The 25,021-nt window shown below is 38.7% G+C and overlaps 1 protein-coding gene and 1 long non-coding RNA gene across 2 annotated transcripts; one reads left to right on the top strand and one right to left on the bottom strand.

Moving 5' to 3' along the window:
* Nucleotides 1–661: 661 nt before the first annotated feature.
* On the top strand, nt 662–4,202 carry LOC138013555 (vesicular inhibitory amino acid transporter-like). Its single transcript, XM_068860659.1, has 2 exons — nt 662–815; nt 2,818–4,202. The coding sequence occupies exons 1-2, from the start codon at nt 662–664 to the stop codon at nt 4,200–4,202; spliced, it is 1,539 nt and encodes a 512-aa protein (XP_068716760.1).
* A 9,420-nt stretch (nt 4,203–13,622) lies between these two features.
* Nucleotides 13,623–18,993, bottom strand: LOC138052675 (uncharacterized). Its single transcript, XR_011133131.1, has 3 exons — nt 17,778–18,993; nt 16,773–16,936; nt 13,623–16,390 (listed from the first exon to the last, which is right to left on the bottom strand). It is a non-coding gene; the product is annotated as an uncharacterized lncRNA (long non-coding RNA).
* Between the last annotated feature and the right edge of the window lie 6,028 nt (nt 18,994–25,021).

Raw genomic sequence — 25,021 nt, 5'->3', positions numbered from 1 at the left:
CGAACTTTATGAGTGAACATAACGAGAAGCATTGCCATCACTCTAACTTAAAAAATAATCTAGCCGACATCTCTACTGTATTTCTTTTTCATTTTTTTTTTTTTTTGGTCCAGGACATCAGGAAATCCTGAGTTCACGCAGATTTGTGTCAAGTTTATTGAGTTCGACTTTAGGAGAATGCAATTTTCTAATCTTGGGTATCCTGCGCATATTTTGAGCTAAAGTAAGTTTTCGTTTTTCGTTCGTCTAACGTTGTTGAAGCAACAAGACCGACATCATCGTAGTGAGCAAGAAAGAGAACAAATGTATAATTGTGGACATTGCTATCCCTGGAGATAGTAGGGTACATGAAAAGAAATATCAGGATTTGAAGTGGGGGATTAGAAGAATGCGGAGTTTGAAAAACGTGGATGCAGTACCGGAGTTATAGGGGCTCTTTGAAGTGTTACTAAGAAACTTGGAAAATGGATTGAAAAATTGCGGGTTAGTGTAAGAATTGGGCTGTTGCAGAGACCTACGCTATTAGGATAGGCCAGAATTTTAAGGAAGGTGCTTGACTTATAAGTACCAGGAGAGTGTCCCAAGGGGACCCTTGGTATTTGTTATGTCTCGCTTCCTTGTGTTGAATGTCGGCATGAGAAAAGCCAGAGCTCAGAGCTAAATGAATGATAATGATAATGATAATGATATTGATAATCTTGAAAACCGATGGCAGTCGAAGGCTCCTCATGGAAAATACCTCTACTGCAGATTCAATGACTGGGATATCGACGAAAAAATGACCAATAAATGGTTACAAGAAAGTGGATTAAAAGGTGAAACCGAAGGATTCATCATCGCAGCTCAGGACTAAAGCTTTTTAACAAATGCCTATAAAGCCTGAATAATCAAAGACGGCTCGGACCCGGTCTGCTATGTATGCTGCAAACATGATGAAACTATCGACCATATCATGACTATCTGGATGTCCTGTGCTTGTCGAAAAAGAATACGTAGGCATGGTAGGCTAGTCAAGTTGCATTGGAATATCTGCAAGAATTATGAAACGGCGGTTCCTGTAGTGTAGTGCAAAAACATGAACCAAAAGATGTAACAAATGGAAATAATGTAACCATCTTATGGAACTTCCCTATTCAAGCGGACAGAAAGACCGATGCAGATAAACCTGCCTGCTTGCCTGCCTAGTTGCCACCCCGTAGCTCAGCGCAATCTGAGCGCTCTCGGGGTCGACTTGCTACGGTGCGCCAAGATAATCTCTACTGAGCCAGTTGGTTGCATTTTGTCTGATTCCGCCCGGTCCATTCCTTCATATCGTCCAGCCATTGTCTTCTTGAACGTCCTCTGCCACGCTTCAATTTTTCCTTTTAGTATAGTCTTTTGTAGACTGTTGTGACTTACTATGTGCCCATAATAAATAAATAAACCAGGAAGGACTTTTCAGCTTACGTGTAGCCGTATCGTCCCCCCGAAAGAAAAAACGGGAGGAGGGAACGTTTACGAAAAGCTGGCCTCAATCGTGTTCCGTGACGTCACACATTTACCAAGAAAGTGGTTTCTCATTGGTCACTTACAATTCTTCCCAGAACACAGATTGGTCAAATTGGATTGAACCGTTAACAACGCTCGCCTTAAGCCTTGATTTAAAAAATGCACCAGTTTACCTTAACTGGAATTTTCCTGTTTAATGGTCCGCCATTACTAACTTTAAAATCTTGAGAGAGCAGGGTCGAGGAGAAAATGACGTCAAAGACTCAATAGTTTAAGAATGCAATGCGTGTGTACGGGGCTGAATTAATATGCAGCACGGAGTTTTGGGCTTTCAGACTTTTAAACTCGTGTTTTGCATATGTAACAAGCTGCGTTTTTTACGCTGAGATTTCAAGCTAGTGAGTAAATGACGTCACTTTTCCCGAGATCCAACCCTCTGAAGTTTGGAACTTGAGTAATGGCGGACCGTAAAATCCAAAACTTACACTCAAAGTAAATGGCCTTTGGATAAAAATCAAAGCTTAAAATTTTGCCAGTCAAGTGTTGAGCAATCACACTTTCAAAATCTGCTGTTTGACGTCACGGAACACAATTTGGGCCAGCTTTTCGTAGACGTTCCCTCTTCCCATTTTCTTTCACTTTCGGGGGGAGGGTACGGTTAAAAGTAGGCTAAGGATTTTAATGAGGGAACCTGATTACTTATCGACATGACCTGCCCTCAATTCAAGAAGCTAGCCAGTTATAGACCTCTAAATTGAAGTTACCAAGATTAGAGCCCTGGACATGATTAATAACCAAAATACCTGGAAATATCTCAACCTTCCAGCAAAAAACCTTATGTGGCATTGCGCATATTCTTTGCAAGCTCCTAGCTATTTGGAATATTTTAAAGTGAATCGCTAAATCTTACGTTGCCAATGCATAGAAAACCTCGAAAATGTCCTCAAATAAATACGTTTTAAGACACATTTTTTTTCTGTGTTCAGTCTGGTAGATCGTTCCAAAGTAAGTCTTGGCGAGGCGACAGCAAAAGCTCTAGATCCATAAGATTTCAAATTATAGCTGGTAGGGTTATGACAGCTGACGAGCATGATGGAAGTACTTTCTCGGGCTAAATTTTACCATTGTAAAAGAGATTTGTGAGCTAGAAACTAACCCCGTTTCAAGGGTCAGTCTGACGACGAGAAAGGGGGCAAAGAAGAGAAACCCTGGGAACGAAGTTGACTCCATCCGTTCGTCTCTTTTTTCATGGATGCATAAGATGTTTTTTTTTTTTTTTTTACTCCGTCATCTTTTGGTAACCTATTTTGTTTTTGTATTGATCCACAGATCAGTCCCACAGTGGACACTTTCATTTCTCCTGTCTGAAGCCTTCAACAGTTAACAAGATTTTCCTTTTGATAATGAATTCAGATGACCTTCCTGATGAAGAACGTGAAGCGATCTTAGAGCTGCAGTCCAGCGACGCTGAATTGTCCACAGATGACGAATTCGACTCTCTCATAGAAGACAGAACCTTACATCAAATTTCCACTGGCAATTCATCACTCTGGATATCGGTTGCTAATATCGTAAACTTCATGGAAGGCGTTGGATTTCTTGCATTACCGTATACTATCAAACGGGGTGGAATTGTCGTTCTAGTGGCATTTTTAATTCTTCCAGTTTGCTTGTGGTACACCGGAAAACTGTTAATAGAGTGTCTTTACGACACTGACGAAAAAAAAAGAAGAGTGAGGTCGAGATCCACTTTTAAAGAATTGGGAGAAATACTTTCACCTAAGTATGGAGGCCATGTTATAACGGTGTTTATTCAACTGGTTTTGTTCCTTTGCTCCGTTTCATATCTGGTTCTATGCGGATCTCTTATGAGCCACACTCTCCAGTCAGTGCCTCTTACGATGACAGCGTGGGTATGCCTTGCCGGAGTCGTGGTTTTTCCAACAACTTTTCTTAATTCTCTAAAAGAAATTGGTTGGTTAAGTATCGTAGGTGTTGGCGCATTAATTTCAGTTGTGATAACTTTTCTTTGGTACGGGATAACGCACGTAGACAAGTGGAATCTGGAGTCCGTTCTATTTTGGAACGTCGAAGGTGTAAGCATTGCTCTTCCAATTTTGATCTTTGCCTATGGCGCGCAAGCTATTTTACCTACGGTTGAAGAGAGCATGCGCGAAAAACACAAATTCAACCTCGCTCTTGCATTAGCCTACATCATAAACGTTTTCATAAAGACAGGGTTCTCTTTTCTTGCGTTCTTGTCGTTTGGATCTAGTACAAGTCAAGTTATACTAAATAATTTACCCGAAGGCCCAATTCGCATGTTCACCAGTTTTCTTTTTACTGCAGTTTGCGTACTTTCGTATGCGTTGTCTCTTTATCCGGTATTTGCCCTTATCCAAACATCTGAAGCTTACGAACAGGCTTTCTCCAAATTTCCAAGGATTGGTTTGTTTCTCAGTCGGACAATTGTTGTGATTTTAACGGTGTTAGTGGCAATTGTATTTCCTAAGTTTGCTTTTATTGTATCATTCGCTGGAAGCATAATCTCCTCAATGTTTGTCTTTGTTGTGCCATGTGCAGTTCACCAGAGGTTGAAATTCAAGGAACTCAAAAGGTATCAAGTTTTCCTAGACGTGCTTTTCATCACAATAGGAATTATTTGCGCAGTATTTGGTACTATTTTCTCAGGCCAAGCCTTAGTTGCAGGTTAACTGAATCTTGAAAAAAACTGATTTATAATAAATTCACCAGGGGTTTTTAAGTAATGGTCGCTTAGCGAGTGACAACCGGAAGTCGCGTGAAAAAAAAATTAAAAAAAAAAAAATTAATAATAATAATAATAATAATAATAATAATAATAATAATAATAATAATAATAATAATAATATAATTGTCACAGTTAATCGCCGTCGCAAGTCAACAGTAACGACGGATCTCAACAGGGTCGAGCCGAAAGCATACAATGGTGCCTCTGGCAGCCGCTGTACGGTCCATGTGTGACCTTGGAGCACAGCTTACAGCCAGCGGGAATCAACTGTATGCTGGTTTTCGCTGAGGCCGGAAAACCGGAGGACCCGGAGAACAACCCTTAGAGCAGAGTAGAGAACCAACACAGACTCAACTCACTTATGGTGTCGGGTCCGGGAATGGAACCTGGGCCACATTGATGGGAGTCGAGGTTCAGTGGAATAATTAGCATTTTGTATTGTTTAAAACAAATGAAAATGCAAATTATTCCCCTGAACCTCGACTCTGTTCTTTTGTTGCTGCACAACTCGAGACTAGCCTATTGAGCAGCTCCCAGCTGACTTGATAACTCATTTGATAGAAGTGCATTGCAAATTGCGCGTTCTTGGGATCGAGTCCCGTTCAAACTTAGATCTTTGACTCTTTTTGAGTTGTCCGTATTACGATCTCTAGAGTCTTAAAGCTTAGCTCTTTGAACGTAGGGGCCTAGGAGAGGTCTCAAAACGAAAAGAAATCTTTAACTGGCTCAGGAAAAAAAGTTCTCAATTTACATGCTCCAAGAAGTATACATTGCACGGAAAATAAAGTTCACCTATGGACGGCTGAATGGGGATATAAAGCTCTTTTTAGCTGCTGCTCAAGCAACAAAGCAAGTACACGCATACTCTTTCATAGTACTTTTGATTTACAAATCAACAAAACATGTTCAGACCCTAACAGCCGCTTTGTCATTTGTGACATTATCACAAATGGTACAAGTTTCACTCTCTGTAACCTTTACGCACCAAATGAAGATAAGCCTGAGTTTTTTTAGAGACATTTCCAACTATTTGCAAGATTTTCAATGCAATGAGGTCATTATTGGGGTTGACTTCAACTTAGTTATGGATATTGAAAAAATAAGAGAGGGGGGCGCGCCTGCACGCATAAAAACTCCCTCGAAGAGGTTAAAGGAATTTGCGCGACGTGGGATGTCTCAGACATATGGAGAGTACTGAACCACCAAAAAGAAAGATACACTTGGCGAAGGCAGAAACCGGATATTCAATGTAGGCTCGATTTCTTTCTGACTAGCCAGAGCTTAAGTAAGAAAATCAACACTTCGGTTATTGTTCCTGGATAAAAAACGGACCATTCAATGATAACCATAGCAATCGCGACAAACTCAAACCCTAGGGGCCCGGGGTTCTGGCAGTTAAATACATCCTTTCTATCGGAAGATAATTATGTCACCAAAATCAAAAATACGATACAAGAAACAAAAAGTGAATATGCAAATACCTCTTTCTTCTTGGAAATGATAAAACTAAATTCAAAGGTCACTAAGTTATGCAAAACAAAAGAAAAAAGAAAGATCCGACCAGGCAGACGAAATAGAAAAGACCATAACTATCCTCGAAAAAACACTGGAAGACAAAAATATCGAAGGAAAACTACGTGAACAACTCTTAGATGCACTGAAGAGTAAAAAAGAAGAATACGAAAAGATAATAGAATATCGAACAAAAGGCGCTATATTAAGGTCGCGGAGCCGATGGCACAACGAAGGATAGAAAAATGCTAAATATTTCCTTAATTTTGAAAAAAGACATTATAAACAAGGAAAAATAAACCAGCTGAGAATAAATAACGATAACTTTATTACAAAGGACAACGAGATATTAAAAGAATACCTTTCTTTTTATAAAAAAATTATATACAACAAAACTGACTCATGGACAAGATCCATCTATCAACCAATTTTTTGTTCCGGAAGAATGCGATGTACATCTCGCAAAAGCAGAAGAAACTTCCTGTGAAGGCCCACTTACAGAAACAGAATGTCTCTCTTCCTTTTTAAGCAAATGGCCGACAGCAAAACTCCTGGGACAGACGGTCTACCAGCAGAGTTCTACAAAATGTATTAGAATGATATTCTAGACGCTCTTATTGCTGCACTTAACTTTGCATACGAGATCGGTAAACTACCATTTACTTTGAGACGAGGATTAATACAACTCATTCCCAAGAAAGAAACAGACATCAAAAATCTTGAAAACTGGTGTCCTTTATCTCTTTTAAACTGTGACTACAACATACCCGCAAAGTCAATCGCAAATAGAATCCAAGCTACTCTCCCAAAACTCATGAACAATGACCAGACAGGATTTATCAAAGGCAGGTTTCTTGAATATACGTTTGATCGATAACATCATTAACTACACCGCTAACAAAAATATCCCTGGTTTGATTCTGCTTTTAGACTTCCAAAAAGCCTTTGACACCCTTGAATGGCCATTAATTGAAAAAACCTTACAACACTATGGCTTCGGCCTCTCGATCCAAAATTGAAAGCTGCATAATAAACAATGGATGGTGGATGAGCTATTGTTTTAAAATTGAAAGAGGGGTGAGACAAGGCTACCTTTTATCTCCATATTTTTTTGTTCTCTCCGTTGAAGTTCTAGCTAACGCAATTCGACGGGACCCTAGTATTAAAGGCATTTCAATCAACCAAAATCAAATCAAATTAAGTCAATACGCAGATGATACCACATTAATTTTAGACGCTTGAACTGAAACTGAAAAACTTTATTTCAATACGTGACATTGATGAACCTAAAAAAGACTCGTTACAAAAATGTACGTGTATCTACATTAGTATATAGATTAAGAAAATACTAGACTAAGAATCTATAATAAAATTACCTATCCAAACTATAAATTTATAATAGCATCTAATTAGAGCAGAAATTACAGCGACTCTCGTCCTGGCTCAACTTAAGTTTCTTTAGTTTGGCCATAAAATTCTTAAGATTTGGGGCCTCCCTAACATGCAAAGGTATCTTGTTCCAGAGGCGGCATGCAATATACGAAAAAGATCTGTGTTTAAAACCAGTATTAGGGGCCGGCTGATCGAGTCTGCTACCATTGCCGCGAAGATTGTAAACACAGTTTTTGATTCTAAACATATTACTTATATAATTGGGATAGCTTTTGTACACAAGTGTCAGAGCTTGGACCATGCGCCTATGCTTAATGAAATGTAAATTATACTGCAACAAGATCTGCTCGTAACTAATACACTTAGGTAGATTGAAGAGAGTTCTAAGTACGTAATAATTGGCATTTTCTAACTTATCAGATAAAGTTTGATTAATTCCTATTAGAAGAGGACTACAATAGTCAAAATGAGGTAGAATGTACGACTTATATAGTTTAACAGCAGTGTCACTATCTTTAAAATTCCTGATTCTGCGCAAGGCAGCTATCTTTGCATGAATTTTACTAAGAACCAATTTAATATGTGAAGAAAAGGTGAGCTTATTGTCAATCGTCACTCCCAGCAACTTAAGTTCATCGATAGTCAGAATATTATTTGACTTTAAAGTGAGCTCATAATTATAGTTGGATTTGCCAACAATCATAGCCTGCGTCTTAGTGGCATTAATGGTGAGGTAGTTATCTTCAAGCCAATGTGATAATCTCGCCAGGTCACTATTGATGTAGAATTCCAAGGTCGCGGGTGAGTTACTAGCAGCATAACCGGTTGTGTCATCTGCGTAGAGCCTCAATTCCATATTCTTGGTAATACGGGTTATGTCATTAATATATATATTAAACAAAAGCGGTCCCAGAAGAGATCCTTGCGGGACACCACATTGGACTACACGCCAGTTGGAATAAGCGTTCTCTATCTTGACTCGTTGCTTACGATTAATGGGGTAAGAGCGAATCAGTTGAATGGAGTGGTCCTGAAGCCCATATGCCGCTGACTTTCTTATCAGGAGGCAGTGGCATATAGTGTCAAACGCCTTACTCAGATCTATAGACGCCGCAGAGACTGTTTGTCTCTCATCTAATGCTTCTCTCCAGTCCTCTGTGATCTTCAGCAGTGCCTTGCAACAAGAATGCCCCTTTAAGAAGCCAGACAGGCTGTCGGAGAGAAGACGGCGTGAAACAAAGTAGTTATACAGTTGATTATACATAATTCGTTCAAAAATCTTAGATACACAGGGTAGAATTGAGATGGGAAGATAATTAACTTTGGTAACTTCACATCCCTTTTTAAAAACTGGACTGATGTTGCTAGATTTCCACTCGCTAACCCAACAAGATTGTTCGAGACAATAATTTAACAAACGAGGCAAGGGGGTCGCCAGAGCAGGAGCAGACGCTTTCAGGAGCCTCGGGGGAATACCGTCCACGCCAGTTGCCTTGGATCCGTTTAGATCTAGTAGCAGGTCCAACACATATTTAGCAGTGACAGGCTGGAAATTAAAGGAAAACTCTTGATCCTGATCATCAGCCATTTCATTGATTAGGTTAACACTGGGATGTTTGTCGAACTCAGATTCAGTGAGAGCCAAAGAATGGTTTAGTCCTGACTCGGCGAAATAGTTGTTAAATATTTCAGCCACTTCTTGGGGTTTATTATAAACTTGACCATTTTCAATGAGAGTTATTTTGCCCAAGTACGACCCACGAGTGTTTGGTAAGAGAGGCTTCAGTTTTTTCCTTAATTCCCTTGAGCTAGATTTATTAGACTTTGCGCTAACAAAGTAGCCGCGTAGAGCTTTACGCTTCAGCGAGGTAACCTTGTTCCTTTGTCTCTTGAAGGCGTCCCAGTTTTCAGCCGAAGGGTTTTTACGAAAAGCTCTATACAGTTGGCAACGACGAGAGATATGAAGCTTTATCTCAGGTGTGATCCACGGCCATTGGTCTCCCCGTACGCGAATCCTCTTAATAGGCGCATGCGAATCAAGCACTTCGTTATATAGGCCTTTCCAGTGGGACCAGATATCGTCAACATTCTCAAATATATGCACTTTCCCACGGGATATTCTTAAGATCACGGATGAATAATTCAGCATCAAAATTTTTCATACTTCGATAATAAATTTGCTTTGGGGGAGGTTTCGGAAGTCTCTGTTTTCTTACAGTGTATATCAAATCATGATCGCTAATGCCCAAGTGAAGTGAGCCGCATTTTGCATAATGGCCAGGATGGCTTGAGAGAATAAGATCAAGTAAGGTCGCTGTAGATTCGGTAACTCTAGTAGGCGTTTCGATTGAATTTGTCAACTGGAACTGATCACACAATTCCTTAAATTTCTTGATGTCATTGTGATCTGAAAACAGATCGAAGTTTAGGTCACCAATCACGAAGATCTCCCGTCTTGAATTGTACATCAGCTCGAGAGTAGTGGCCAGTGAGGTTAGGAAGACTGCAGGTTTACATTTACTTGGTGAACGATAACATGCACAGATCATGAAATAAACGCCATTATTTCCCTTTACATCAAGGGACAGGGATTCGATATTAGCCGGTTCAAACTTGCGTCGTCTTACCACTTTTATGTTAGATCTCACATATGCCATAATTCCTCCCCCATTTCTTGTCCTATCCTTCCGTATAATCCGGTAATTAGGGTGATCTAGAAGAAGATTACCGATAGTACTGTTTAATTTCGTTTCAGCGAGGAACAGAATGTCAAATGAGCATTCGTCTAGGATGGATTTGACTTCATCGACTTTGTTTACAAGTCCATTGACGTTTAGATGGGCTATAGTCAAATTAAACTTGTAGTGCGAGCGGATATTTTTCTTATACCATGACGCAGAGTTTGAGTCATTAACAATATTGCGATTCTGGCAGCCGCCATCTTGGTTGTTGATACTTTTTTCGCCATCCGTAAATAATTGTAGAAAATCGACATCTTCAACATCGGAAAAAGGCATTGCAGAACTAATTTTACAGAAACGGCAGACCCAGTGATAGTTAGACATCGCTTTAATTTCACGATATGCCACGGGTGTTACATCTCCGCATTTGATATGAGAGTGAAGATAGCACGTGGAACAGCGAAGCGCTCGGTGAGTCCTCGCAATCGGTTTACCGCAAACAGAACATGGATTTCTCACATCACCTGGGTTTGGCTCGATATCACCTGCTCTAAGGAGCTCAATATTAAACGATGCAGAAGAGTTGGAATAGTAGGATACTCTTCCTCTCATATATTTCATCCGCTTCCTAACGAGCGAATAGTTTTTTGCCAAACTTCAAGTAGACCAGGAAACAGTCGCTGTTCTCATAAGATGGATTTATAACAATATTTGTGAATTTGTCGACTAGGAGAATCATCTGGAATAAGATAAACACAGAGCACAACGCCCACGACCAACCCGCCATCTTGTTTGCTTGAAGCCTCACTTGTCGTTATAGAAAAAGTCAGCAAGATATCTGGCCTCAGACCTAATAACAAAAAAACCGAAGCGTTATGGATAGGTTCGAAGGCGAGAAGCTCAGAACTCTTGTGTCCAGAAAAAGATTTCAAATGGCAAGAGTTCAAAATGAAAACAATCGAAGAAGAAATTGAAGAAATTGAAGAAACAGACATTTTGCTTCACCTTTTCTGGCAATGCAAAGTGACCTCTCATTTCTGGGGAACCTTTTTTCAATGGCTGCAATCATGCTCTTTAATTCAGAAGGGAAATCATCTTGCCATGCATGACCACTGCTTTGGGACTGAAACCAGATAGTTCAAATACAAAACTGCAAATCAACTTCTCCTGTCTCATGAGCAGATTTTATATTTGGAAGTGTAAGTTGAGAGATGAAATTCCCAACCTTCCACAATTTTTGCGCCTTTTGAAAAATGCTTACGGAATCGAACAAATGAGCTCAACCTTCAGACTGAAAAATGGAAACCTCTCCTTGGCCACTTTTAAGGATTATTATTTCCGAACAAGTGTTATACGACGGAGCCAATGATTCATCGTCCTTATCCGAGGACTTGAAAGTCTATTTTTCATTTTTCAAGGTCATACGAAAGTCACTCTATCCGAGAGGACTTGAAAGTCTAACCATTTGCTGATGGAACAACTAAGGAAACACGTTCTGCTCTGTTATTAAGATCCTGAGTGTTAGTCCAGCCGGAATCTCGAAGGTCCAGTGTACTCCCGAGTGGCCCATCTGGTGAAAAGGGGTTTTGAAAAGAGAAATCCGCCACTATTGATATTTCAATACCAATTCATGCTCTCTCATGTTCATGAAATCTGTAAAGATCAGTTTTACCGTAGGATACAATATTTAATAAAAGACATGATCGTGGCAAATGACTGGTAACTTGCTGAATTGAATAATTATGCGAAACAAAATGTATGCAGTATGACTAAACGAAATAGAAAGCATGACTGAGAATTGAAAATCTTACAGGTAAATCATGAAACAAGTGTTTTACATAAGTGTAAATAGCTGCTAATCATTAATCATTCTTTAAACAAACGTTAAGCTTAATTAAGAAGAGTAAATCATTTTTGCAGTGAGAGATTTTGGAAATTTGTCCTGCTAGTGGCGGAACAGCGGACACATTGATAAACGGCCTAGCTCCCTCGAAGTTCTTGTGACTCAATGAGCGGAGCCCCAACCGACATTAATATTAAGGAGGTTGTAGGTTCAAAATTGCCAAGGACTTTGATTTTTAAGTTCTCCTTTTGTTTGTAGCCAAGCAACTAGCCTATCATATTTCGGATATCTCAGCCACTAAGGAAAATATGGTGCGTGCTATTTCTCAAAATCTAGCTTGTTCACTCACTCGGTCAGGGGCCATGCAATAAAACTATCTGGACTTGCCATAACTGGAGTTGCAACTAACTGGACTTGCAATAAAAATATCTTCATTCGTGTCGAAGTTAATTCACACAGAATTAGTTTAAAACATCAAAATGGCCGCCGTTTCTTTGTTATTGGGAAACCACTAAATGGTTGCTGTGACGTCGTGTGCATGCACCCCACCGATCTCGAAAAGACTGCATCGAGTAAGGTATTGTGTTTTGAAATCGGTAGTACCATTTTGTTTGGGCAACGTTCGGGTTAAAGCTTCGTATAGACAGTGAAGTTACAGGATAAGATCAAAACTCCTTGGATGTTATGCGAAAGAACTTTGGGAGTGATTTTTACGTTATTGCAACAATGGTTACCTCTCCCTTTCAACTCTTACGCAGAGGTCACAACTGAGGTGGTCGCAACAATTTTTGTAATGCTTTACTTCAAAGAATAGAGTCTCCATCCATTCTTTCTGGTTTGTTGTTGTTGTTGTTGTTGTTTTGGTTTTTTTGAACCAGTGATACGCCTTTGGTGGGGACGAAGAAAGAGGGCAAATGCCCCGCCCCCGGAATCGAAATAGCCGTATTCAGGTCGGTGATCGTTTTTTTGGTAAACCAAATATAGTTCACCTTGTCGCTGTGAAAAATCAAGACATTTTAAATGATGATGAATCGCATTTTAAGCTCGCAAGATTTGTCTTGAAGATCGCATATCATTTGAATTTTTCATGAATTTAAAATTGCTAGGCTAGTTTTGAATGCGAGATGCAAAGTAGTTGTGTTTACGGAGTCTTCGCATCAGTGATTGTTTTGTGATATTAGTTCACCTTGTCGCTTTTATATATTCATATGCTTACAAGTATAAATGAAGAAATACCTAAAATTGAGAAAACATACCTTTAAAAACATCCACAAGTTTTTCGATTCCGAGACGGACAAGCCATTCTTTAACGAAGGCCTTGTCTTTTCCGATAAACTCTTCCATGTTAATCCGAAAACACGTGTGTCAAATGTCCGGGTGTTGCCCCCGGGGTAGGCTAATGCCCATCCCCCGGGCCGCGATAAAATTGCTAATGCCCCACCCCCGGGTCTGACAACTAGAGCAAATGCCCCGCGGTTGCCCGGGAGGGGGATGGGCACCGCTGGAATTGATTGACGCATTAATCCATGTGGTTCTTTACACGGTACCTTGAAATACCATGAAATAGGAACAAGCGCTTATTAATACATTCGACAGACCTAACTATTAGAGGGTGATGTAAAGTGCCAGTTTTCTACCCATATGAACAATATGAGCAATGGAAATATGCCCACACAAGGACAGAGAAAAATTCTGACCAGGGTTAATCTGTTGAAATATAAGTGCTACACGGCTAACGTATGCAAAAACGTAACCCTTCCTTATTATATTCGGATCGCTGATACAAACATATGCATACACATAACTTTATTTATACTCGAATCAATTGGAGCTTGTTAGGCTCCTAGCATGTACTGCTAATGTGTCGAGTTAACAAATAATTTTAAAGACATTTAAAGACATTAACTACTTGAAAAGTTAGAGTATTCGTGTTAACAAACATTTGCTAAAAATAAACAGAGTTACTGTATTTACACACTTGTAAACTGAAAGGAAGTAAAATTAGTTACATGATAACCATACACCTAAATAATAAAGTATAAATGGTATGAAAGCGAAAAGATTGAACAAAAATCTATGTGCAGTATAAATAACAATTACAAGTATGAAATTTCATTTTTTTAATTTGTGATACAAAATGTTTAATGATGGGAGCAGTTTTTAGTTCATCGTGCAAGGAGTTCCATATCTTCAGACCGTACTATCTAAACGTAGGCAGTCCATACTTAGACGTGTTTGCTCTTGGTAGAATCAGTTTCATTGTACCACGCAGATTTCAGTTATTACTTCTTAATGACAAGAGACCCCTAATTAACAATAAGACCCGTGGCCCTTGAGGGCGAAGGGTCTAATTGTTTTAGTATCACCCAACTAGTCGGACAGAAAAGGCAATAATAAAGTTAGCAAATGCAAGTGAAAATGTATTTTTTTGGGAATAAAACGAAAGAAAGCGTCATGCTTTTCGCTACTCGAGGACTATTACTAATAGTCCTCTAGTAGCATAGCCAATTAAAATACAGCATTTGCATTAGTCCACAAGTTGGGTGATACTAATAGGTGTTGGTGTAGTTGCGTAGATAGCTTTGTATATGAATATGCACATGTCCTGAATCCTTCTATTTTGCAGGCTTCGAATATTTGCCTTTACAAGTAATTAGGTACTAATGTTGTCATTAAAAATACATCGCATAGCACGCTCGTTTAGCTTGTCGAGTTTGCCAGCTACTGTTTTGTCACATCCATGCAGTAGAGCAATAGGTAAATGAGGTAGAATATAGCCTTTGTAGAACAAAAGTCTCTTAAACCTGCTTATGATCGCTATTTGTTTGCTTGGTTTCTTACACAATTCTAAAATTATATTTTCAGTTCAGATTTTCATCTGTGTGAACACCAAGCAGTGCAACTGATGTTTGGCTTTATAACTGTCCCATTTACCGAGAAACTAATATCTTCCTCATTCTTTTGGTGACATTGAGCTTCGGGTCGTCTAAATAATAGGGACTCGTATTTCTTGGCGTTGAGAATGAGACCGTTGTCACTGATCCAGCTTGACACGATAGCTAGTTCAGAATTTATAGAGTATGTTGTAGAGTTCACGCATCTCTGTGACTAGAATAAAGTTGCTTGTCAACGGCATAGGCTAATAATTTTGCTTTCTTTACATTGTAGAACAGGTCGTTCACAAAGATATTAAATAGGTTAGGGACCCACACGAATCCCTGAGGTAAGTTTCACACAAGTAAGTTTCCCTAAGTTTCACACATTGCGTTCTGTCCTTTAAATAACTTGCTAACAGTTTTAAGCTTTTCGAGCTAAGGCCATAAGTCAAGAGCTTTTCAAGTAAAATATGATGAGAAAGACGATCAAAGGCTTCGCTGAGATCTATTAAGACCGTTCCAATGATATTGTTATGGTCCTTTTCACTTTTTGAATCCTCATTTAATCTTAAGTAGAGGAACAATTATGTTGCTTCCGATATGCAGTCAGAGACCCTGAGAAAATAACTTCAAAATGTGCTGTTAACTGGCCATGGGTACACAGTTTTCTCAAGCACTTTCTCAAAAATTGTGACAGGTCGATAGCTTGCTTTATCCATTGGACCTTCACATTTGAAGGATGGTAACACTTCGCCATGTTTCCCCGTACTAGGTATTTACCATCACGTTATTACTTTGTTGATCAAAGAACTAACTGGAAAGCTGAGACTACAGTAACCTTCTTTCAAGGCACTGGCAAGAACTTGATCACATCCAGTAGTTTTTCGAATATTAATGCATTTTGATAATTCTTCTACTTGTTCTTTGCTTACTAGCTCAAAGTTAAATTCTTCGGCAGATGTGAAATGCTCCGAGTTTCATCCTTGAGATACTGGTATGATCCTTGTAGTGCTCCATTGATGGTATGCCAATGCTGACAAAGTGTGTATTTAGTACATTTGCTTTCTGATATCTGTCTTGAATGATCGGCATGATGTTTGTGTCCTCAGAGAGTTGAATTGACTCGGCCATGCAACTTTTTCTGGAGAACATGAACGGTTTAAAAACGTTCCAGAAATCTGAAGGATTTCCATGTGATGTGCTGCATTGATGTGCTAAATATTCCTTGATTTTTTTCTTCCTCAGGCTGACAACATGATTTCTTTGTTGTCGGTAATTTTCCCAGTCGTTTGGCTCTTTGGTGGTATAATATTTTCGTTTAAATGATGAACGCTATGTCTAGATTACATGCACCCGCGCCGCGCACTGGAACGTGTTCCTTTTAGATGTTAAAATTACGTCAATTAGTGTCTCACTCTCCTTTGCAACCCTGTTTGGCTTGTCTTCAAACATTTCATGTTGTATATGTCACAGAAATTTAACACGTGTCTCCCCAAATTTGGGCTCCTTATCAGGTTCCATTAGGTTGCAGTTTAGATCACCAAAGTAGCGTGTAGTCATCAGAAAGCTTACTAATCGACACCATGAATTGTTCCAGTTGAGATGTCGGACTCTATGTGTCTTTAGTCAACTTTGGTGGTCTGTATAGACCGGCAAGAATAAATCTTGGTGAGGTCTTTCGAGTTCTTACTTCAATGGTGATAGATTCCAAACCTGTTGTTTTGATATTCTTGACGTGTTTGGTAAAAATATCCCATCTTGCACAAATTATGAGACCTCCTCCAAAATCTCGTTCTATCTTGTAATTGTCGATATTATCTGTGAATAGCTGTTGTAAGAATGATCGAAAATTATTTGAAAATGTTAATATTGAGACTATGCTTTTGCTCTCTGAGGTAACTTGCGTCTAGCAGTTTGTGGCCGAATCTGTTACCCCTGTTTCTGATTTTAATTTGTGTCTGACAAATCGTTGCCCCTGTCTATGACTTGTGCCTGAAAAATTGATTTGTGACCCAAGCAATGTGATTTTCTATCAGATAATGCAATCTTTGATTTTCAAAGTAAAAGGAATCGCTGTAAATATTCGAAAATTACTCACTTTCAATGGCCATGCTGAACCTTAGCTTTCTGCCTCGTGACTCAAGTTACCCCTATACAATGCTTTCCCCTATACAAGATCTACCAATTTACATGTTAATTTACATATTTACCTTTTTACGAGGGGGCTGCGGCGGTTTCCTCATCAGGTTTTTAGCTCTGGGCCCAAACCCTGCGGGCCATGCGGGGCTCAATTATTCCGCTTCCACTCCCGAAACTTAATGAGTGATACATGATTTTCCCATGAGTTAATTCCCTGAAAAAAAAATATTATTCCCTGAAAAAAATATATATTGTTAAACAGTATTTCGACAGTTTATCCAGATAAACAAATAACAAAAGAAATTGCAATCAAAATTTAGAGAAATTCACGTTTTACCTTGTAATATGATTACAGAATTAAAATATGTAAAATTTAAACATGTGTATTACTGGAAAACATGTAATTATGCAACAAGTATAATTATTAATATACATGTTAAACGTAAGTATGATCAAAATATATTAATTGAAAAAGCACTTACGCTGGAACCTGACAGAGATGGTTTCACTGGCGCTACTTGACCATCCGCTGCTTAACCTGTTTGTTCCTGAGCAGATGAAACTGAGTCCATGGAATTTTTCACGGCCCGGTATATACAGAGTACTAGTAACTTTAAAAATACCGTCATCTTGTGACTCTCGAGCTCTGTGTGACTCAATTCCTCGAACTCACTCATGATTGATTTGCCATCTATGTACCAAGTTATAAATGGTCGAGGCCTTCCTTCGAACTCACATGACAAATTGTTCTCTTTGTTTTCATAGATTGTTTTATGGGAACCTGGCTGTGCAACTGTCAATACACCTTATTCCAAAATGGCCGCCATTTTAGTATTCTTTTGTTGGATTGCAAATTGGCCCTTTTGGCCTCGTTCAAGGTTAAGTATTCTTTTGAATTTTACCTTTAAAAGCGAGGCCAAAAGGGTCAATTTGCAAGCAAACAAATGAATACTAAAATGGCGGCCATTTTGGAATAAGGTGTATGCTCCTAAAAGATAAGAGAGACAGACAGGCTTAGTTATCTTAATTGATTGGCGAGCCCAGTTAATGGCGGCAACAAAAAAAATATCACTTACTAGCTAAATATATTTGTCTTTCTGAATTTCCTGTTTTCAATACCATGCACGGTTGGCCATCCGCGGGTGCAGTTACTGTGCGGTACAGTTGCTTCCATGTCGTGTTTTGAGTTGTTGCTCCTCTATTTCCAGTGGAACAGTTGAAAGGGACTTTGGAGTCTGGGTCGACTGTGTCCTCGTCCTTTGCACTGCCACTCAACTTGCAAATGATTTCACATTGTGGGCCACTGGCGGATGACGCATCTGTTGCAACAGAGTTAGAAATAAAGGGAGACATAAGGTGTCTTCAAACTGAAAACGGTCGAAGTTAAAGACAATTTTTCAAAAGACGGAGTAAAAGAAAAACTGCCTATGCCAAAATTTAAAGAGAAGTTTTTGGAGCACGCTGTTGTAACATGGATTGGCAAAGCGAGTAACCGTAAACACTCGTACGTTGTAAGCATTGGATAGTTTCGCGCAAGCTGACAAAGGCGACAGCCGGACATGTTACTCCAATCAAATGGCTTTGTATTTAAGTGGACGACAAAGAAAATACATAGTACCGTGGGTGTGCTTGAGCCGGATTTTCTCTTTATCAGTCAAACCTCTTTTTCGGACCTGTATTCAAACATTAAAATTTCCCTCGTCGATGAACGCTTCTAATAACGGGTTGCAAAGTGAAACTAAGATCTACCACGCTGCCGTCAACGAGAGCGCAATTCAAAATGCTTAGATTGCTTGTTTAAACTTCCGTTATTCTTCCAGATACATTAAACGCTACAGCCGAACTATCAAGGAGCTGCATTCGGAGGAACGGTGTTACATCGGGGATATAACAAAAATTTGCTCGCGTTACATTTTAAAGGTACCTCGTCATTTCGTCTTTTCGCGTTGCAATTTTGCCAAAATGTACAAAACTTGAAAACATTCGTGCAGAGACATTGTTTTGCTCATAAATAGAGCCTGGGGATATTGTACGTTGGCGAGCGCGAACGAGTGAGAAATTGTTCTTGCCACGAGAACATAAAATTCACATCTTTGAGCAACCGTGTAATTTACTTTTTATTATATGGACAATAAATATACATGATAGAGCCTTTCCAATCTGGCAGTATTTCTTTCCTAGAGCAAGCACATATTTTTTTTTATGATTGTTTGTATTTCCACGTGAGCAATACTCTCCATTTCTCTTGTCTCGTCGCAACTTTCGAGAAATTCCTTGAAATCATTAGTTCATACGGCGTTTTCTTTTTGGTGTTCGAGTTCTTGTTCTGAAAATGCATTGATTTTCATCTTTGTCGCGTTCATTCAGCAAAATTTGAAAATGCGGGAACCGTAACATGATGGGAAGCCAATTGTAGCAATATTCAATAAATGGATATTTCAATTCAAAAGAGTCTATTTTGGTTCAATTCAACGCATAAATTTATGTTCAATATAATTCTTTTTGGTTCAACTTCCGATTTTGCATTGAATAGGTTTTGGTATCCTTCAATGCGATTCCTTCGGTTCGACCTTTTCTTTTTAAATTTTTAGAGCACACTTTGCGTTTAACACTTTTTATTTCGTTCAACGTGATTTACTTTCGTTCAACGATTTATTGCACAGGGGTCTCTGAGAGGTTAGTAGTCCATGTATGACCCACCATACATTGAATACTAACCGACAACAGTTCATGTTCCAGCCTCCCGTGACCTCACGAGATCAAGAGGGACTAGGCAATAGTGGTCAACCGCTATGCAATAAATCGTTGAACGAAAGTAAATCGCGTTGAAAGAAATGCAAAATCGGAAGTTGAACAAAAAAAAAGTATATTGAACATAAATTTATGCGTTGATTTGAACTAAAATAGACCCTTTGAATTAAAATATCCATTTATTGAATATTGCTACAATTGGCTTGCCATATAACATCGTTGCTCAATATAACCACTCGTGGTACGTGCGAAAACTTACGCCACTCGGTTTCCGGATGTAGTGGTTGTATTGATTCTAAAACTGTTTTAGTTCCCGGTATAATACGTCCATATAATAAATAAATAGTATTAGATGTTTTGGTGAGTAGTAGAGTATTTTTACGAGTTGTGCTGATGGCGCGAGTCAAAATACAAACAACTAGTAGAGATACTCGTCGATAATATACACCAAAACATCTAATATAAGCTATTTATCCAACTTTTTTTTGTACTAAATTTTTAGCAAATGAATTGTAAACAACCGAGAATTTGCGACAGCTTGGTGCGTGCGGGGTAACGTCAGCAACTAAACTAGTCAAACCGGTTCTCCACTGTACAAGAACCAAGTGTACAAATAACTAACTGTACAACATGGTGAAATATTTGTACTCGTTTGGTGCGTTTTTGTACAATAACTAAAACAGTTGAATCGTAAATGCCATTATTGTAAAGATATCCATGTAATACTGGGTTTTTTGTTGTTCCTAAAATTGAAAGATACTATTTTTATATTTTATACGTGAGGATATTGATGTTGTCATGGTTACGAACATGCCAGCCAATAATAGTAGTGCAAAGATGCTGCACTGTTAGAGCTACATATCACGCAAGGACAGATTTTTTTCGTCGTACGAACGTGTGAGAACCTGTGAGCCAAAGGGCCTCTGCTGGTATGACTTCTGGGTGACCCCTTAAATGGTCTTAATGACCCCCCCAACTTGAAAAAATTGTCTGGAACGGTGTACGTACCACAGGCAACCCAGTGTACCCTCACGGAAGGTCTAGTTGATAAACATATTGAACTTTTTCATTTTGATAATGACTTGACGTTTCGTATGTGCTCTACATACATTTTCAAAAGTAACCGCTGAAATTTAAAACAGCTATTTATATATAACAAATCGGATGAGGGGACTGGAACCTAGATTAAGCAAATACTTAACAGTAAAATATATAATAATAATAATTATAATAATAATAAAAACAGAAAAGATTAATAAAGCATCAGCTTTTCACTTCCGATGTTGACGTTGAAAGCTGGCTCAAGTTCTTGAATAAAGAAGGTCTCTTTTATTTTACAATGATAGTCAGTTTTACCCTTCGCCAAAAAATGAAAATGATCCCACTTGATGTTATGTCCAGTGGCCTTGACGTGGTCAGCAATGGCTGAAGTATTGTCATTTTTAGCTAGGGCCTTAAAATGTTCGGTTTTTCTATCGTGAAGCCGCCGTTTAGTTTTACCGATGTAAAAACCATTACAATCCCAACAATTTGCTCTGTAAATAACTCTGGATTGTTGCGAACGATTAATACGGTCCTTGTAAGGAAAGAAAGATTTTATACATCGAGTGCTCTGAAATCACAGAGCAAATTGTTGGGATTGTAATGGTTTTTACATCGGTAAAACTAAACGGCGGCTTCACGATAGAAAAACCGAACATTTTAAGGCCCTAGCTAAAAATGACAATACTTCAGCCATTGCTGACCACGTCAAGGCCACTGGACATAACATCAAGTGGGATCATTTTGATATTTTAGCGAAGGGCAAAACTGACTATCATTGTAAAATAAAAGAGACCTTCTTTATTCAAGAACTTGAGCCAGCTTTCAATGTCAACATCGGAAGTGAAAAGCTGATGCTTTATTAATCTTTTCTGTTTTTATTATTATTATAATTATTATTATTATATATTTTACTGTTAAGTATTTGCTTAATCTAGGTTCCAGTCCCCTCATCCGATTTGTTATATATAAATAGCTGTTTTAAATTTCAACGGTTACTTTTGAAAATGTATGTAGAGCACATACGAAACGTCAAGTCATTATCAAAATGAAAAAGTTCAATATGTTTATCACTGCTGTTTGTGTCTTATTTTTGATCAAACTACGATGGCCCAAGAACAAAAGTATTTACGAGGGTCTAGTTACTGGGTTGCCTATGGCAAACCCAGTCGAGGTCTGCGTTTAGTTTGTTTGTTTTATTTGTTTTATTTTTTTTATTTTGTTTTTGTTTTTGTTTTTTTTTTTTTTTCCGTGTCGGTAAAAGTCTTGCCTGTCACTCCCCTGGTAAGTGGTGTCTTTGTGCATAGAGCCTTCTGAGCGTATTTTCTTAGGATCGAGAGGGTAGTGGAACTGCGTAGATTTCTCTGGTGGACACAGTAGAATCATTAACCGATTGTAGCCTGCAATGGCGTAGAAAGTCATGTAACGCGAATGGCGTTTTAGTGGATCCTTAAACAAAATATACCCTTATGGAGCTCAATAATGGAAAGTCAGTTGGATAAACTAGGCAGGAATCTCAAAAGCGACCAGTACTGGACTTCGACAACAATCTATCGCCCGTCGAGACGAAATTAAAGTGAGCTGTATTTACCTGAAGTACATGGTAATTTGACACGATTGAGTTTCTTGTCTTCACGCACGTAATGAAATAGGAAGAGGTTTTCGCCTCTAAGAGCAAATATGTTGTTTGTTTCAATAAATGTTTCGCTGGAAAAGGATTCTGTGGTATTTTCTGCCTTTGTGAATTATAATATCATGTTGTGTATTGAATTTTCGAGCTTAAGGTTGAAATGTGATATGGGAGACGTTTTTTAGTATTGCTCTGTAAGCAGGAAGGGATCACAGGCCTGTTGGAAGCTTGCTTGAGTTTCAACAAAATGAGCCCCAAAATCAGTGAAAACTTGTGACGCAGATGAATAATAAAGTAGCTGCTATTTCCAAAATGATGGAATTACCTGGTGATAAATAACGTCGTACGCGTCTTGGAGAGTAAATTTTGATTTTGCATAAACAAGAGTTGGAAAATTGTGATCTTTGTTTTGACTTCGCTCATTTCATTGTCAAACTTTATAACTCTTGACAGAAAAAGAAACTTACAAAAACCCGGTATCTTGCCATCATTTGACACAGGTGCTTCACTGTTTGGCGAGTAAACATGCCGCGGTAACTTAATTACGGCGCCCGCTGAATTCCGGCCATGTCACTTTCGATTTTGCAATTTACTTGAACGTAGCTAAAATCTCCCAAAATGGTTGTCGCTGATCGTAACTTTTTATATTCTATATTCACGGTTCAAAATTAATTTTTTTTCATGTCGTAAATATTTTATTCTCGATCGACCGTCCCGGAAACTTCCTTCTGCTCTTTCTAAAAACTGTGTATCAATAGTTATTTGCTTTTTCATCAATATTTGTTTTGCATAAAGCAAGCTAACAAAATCTGTACCTTGCTGAGTTCGCGTTTGTTAGCGTTAAATAGTATTTTCGGTCAGATGCTTCTGTTTTTTATGAGGGGTTTATTGTTTTTGTCTCCCATCCTAACACTAACCCCGCTGAACAGGGCTTAACTTCAGGGAAGTTTAGTATTACAAAGCTGTCAGATGCTCAGAGGGCACACTTGTGGTGAAAAGAAGTTGTGAGGGAACTTGAAAATTATCAACATGTCAGCCCAGAAGCCAATGTTTCTCGCTTCTCTTTTATTTGTTATTCTTCAGAGACTGGAATGCTGTATTTCAATACCACACAATTCAGTGCCTTCTGATTTTCTGTAGCACGTACTACAGGCAACCCAGTGTATGCTTCACGGAAGCATCTCGTTTTTTTTTTAAATCAGGAAAACATGGCTTCAGTTTGAAGACAGTGCAACTACAAGCGACTTTCTGCGGCACTAGACGATAAAATTCGTATCGCCAAGCGGTCGTACAACATCCTCTATTTAATTTGATGTAACTCCCAACTCAAAATACGTTTGGCGATAGGAGGATAACATGGAACATGCCATAAGACAAAACTCTCGAAGTCCCCAGAAAAACAACAGGCCCCTCCAAGAGTTTTTTTCTTTCTACAACCATGGAAGCTAAACGCTTTCAAAGAGGAACTGGACAAGAAATTTAACAGTTTCATCGGAACAGAAAAGTTCGAAGTCTGCTAAGAAGGCCACAAAAATGATTTTTCACCAAATTCGTTTTGACAGTTGCCTATACTTAAATTCGCCTTGGGGAACACTGTGGGTCTCGAAGAAATTTCGCTTGGGACCAATCATTAAGTGCTTAATGTTTGGTGACTGCCATTCCAGTTGGCATCCGCTAATACCTAATAACTATCAGGTTGTAAGAAATACTTGACAACTGAGTTCAATTTGGAGTAAATAAATTGGCATACAGAATAAAGTTTCACTGCAATTTAACCTGATTCCGTCTCATTGTTCGAGTTTTTTTTTTTTATGTTTCTTTGCAGCGTTCCACCGAATTTTGCACTTTTGAATTACCGCGAAAACGCCACCCCTTTTTCAAGGTCATTAAATGTAGTACAAGCTTAGTCCTGCCTAAAAAACATTTTCATCCAACTTCATGTCATTACATAGTGTTCAACGTTGCAATTGCAATCTGACACGATCAACTTTGCATTTGAAGTTGTTGCATCTGTACTCGGCTCGTATTTTCAATTCAACAACTTGTGTTTGAGCAAACTTTTTTCTCCTAAAAAGTCTTGAGGTGAGGCCATTTTAAACGCATCACTTCTCGCTTCAATTTGGCAAGTTTTGACAGACTTTCGGCCAAAGTGGGACTTTTGATTTTAAGAATTAGGTAATTGGCCTTACAGGAAAGACAGGGAGACTAAGCGCTAGTTCTTCGTGCGTGGTCTATGTAACTTGTTTGAGTGGACAGGTCAAAACGGTTGAGACTAATATTCAATGGAGACAATAAATGACAAATACGAAAAGTTGCGTTGTACTGGCGAGGTGAAGATTCTACATTTACTATATAAAAATGTCACCATCGACGTTCATTAATAATTTAGCAGTCTCCAACAAGTACTTAGGCAGATTACTACTTAACACAACAGACGACCACCGGTTCGACCCTAAAGTTGTTTGTTATGTATTTGTTAGGAACTGTCCCACCTGCCTGTGGTAGATCCATTCAAGTCCCACTCCACCTAAACGAGTTTCCCATATCCCATAGTTTTAAAGCGGTTTTCAGTTGAGTATCAATACACCTTATTCCAAAATGGCCACCATTTTAGTATTTTTTTTGTTTCCATGCAAATTCTCTCTTATGGCCTCGCTTTCAAACGTAAAATTCAAAAGAATATTTAACCTCGAACGAGGCCATAAGGGCCAATTTGCATGGAAACAAAAGAATACTAAACTGGTGGCCATTTTGGAATAAGGTGCATAAAGCGTTTTTTTTCTGTCGATTATGATTATTTTACCCAATCGTTATAACGACATCCATCGACACGTGGAATAAAACTAAATACCGTTGTATTTTGTCGGCTATAAGCCGAGGGATTTTTACACAAGTTTA

Source organism: Montipora capricornis, chromosome 1 (assembly GCF_036669925.1).
Source record: "Montipora capricornis isolate CH-2021 chromosome 1, ASM3666992v2, whole genome shotgun sequence".
NCBI classification, from domain to species: domain Eukaryota; kingdom Metazoa; phylum Cnidaria; class Anthozoa; order Scleractinia; family Acroporidae; genus Montipora; species Montipora capricornis.
This window is presented reverse-complemented; position numbering and strand designations above follow the sequence as displayed.

Excerpts from the sequence above, each read along its gene's own strand:
- LOC138013555 (XM_068860659.1), top strand. The coding sequence starts at position 662 with ATGAATGATAATGATAATGATAATGATATTGATAATCTTGAAAACCGA. Across the intron at positions 816-2,817 it reads ACAAGAAAGTGGATTAAAAG|ATCAGTCCCACAGTGGACAC; the intron begins GTGAAACCGAAG and ends ATTGATCCACAG.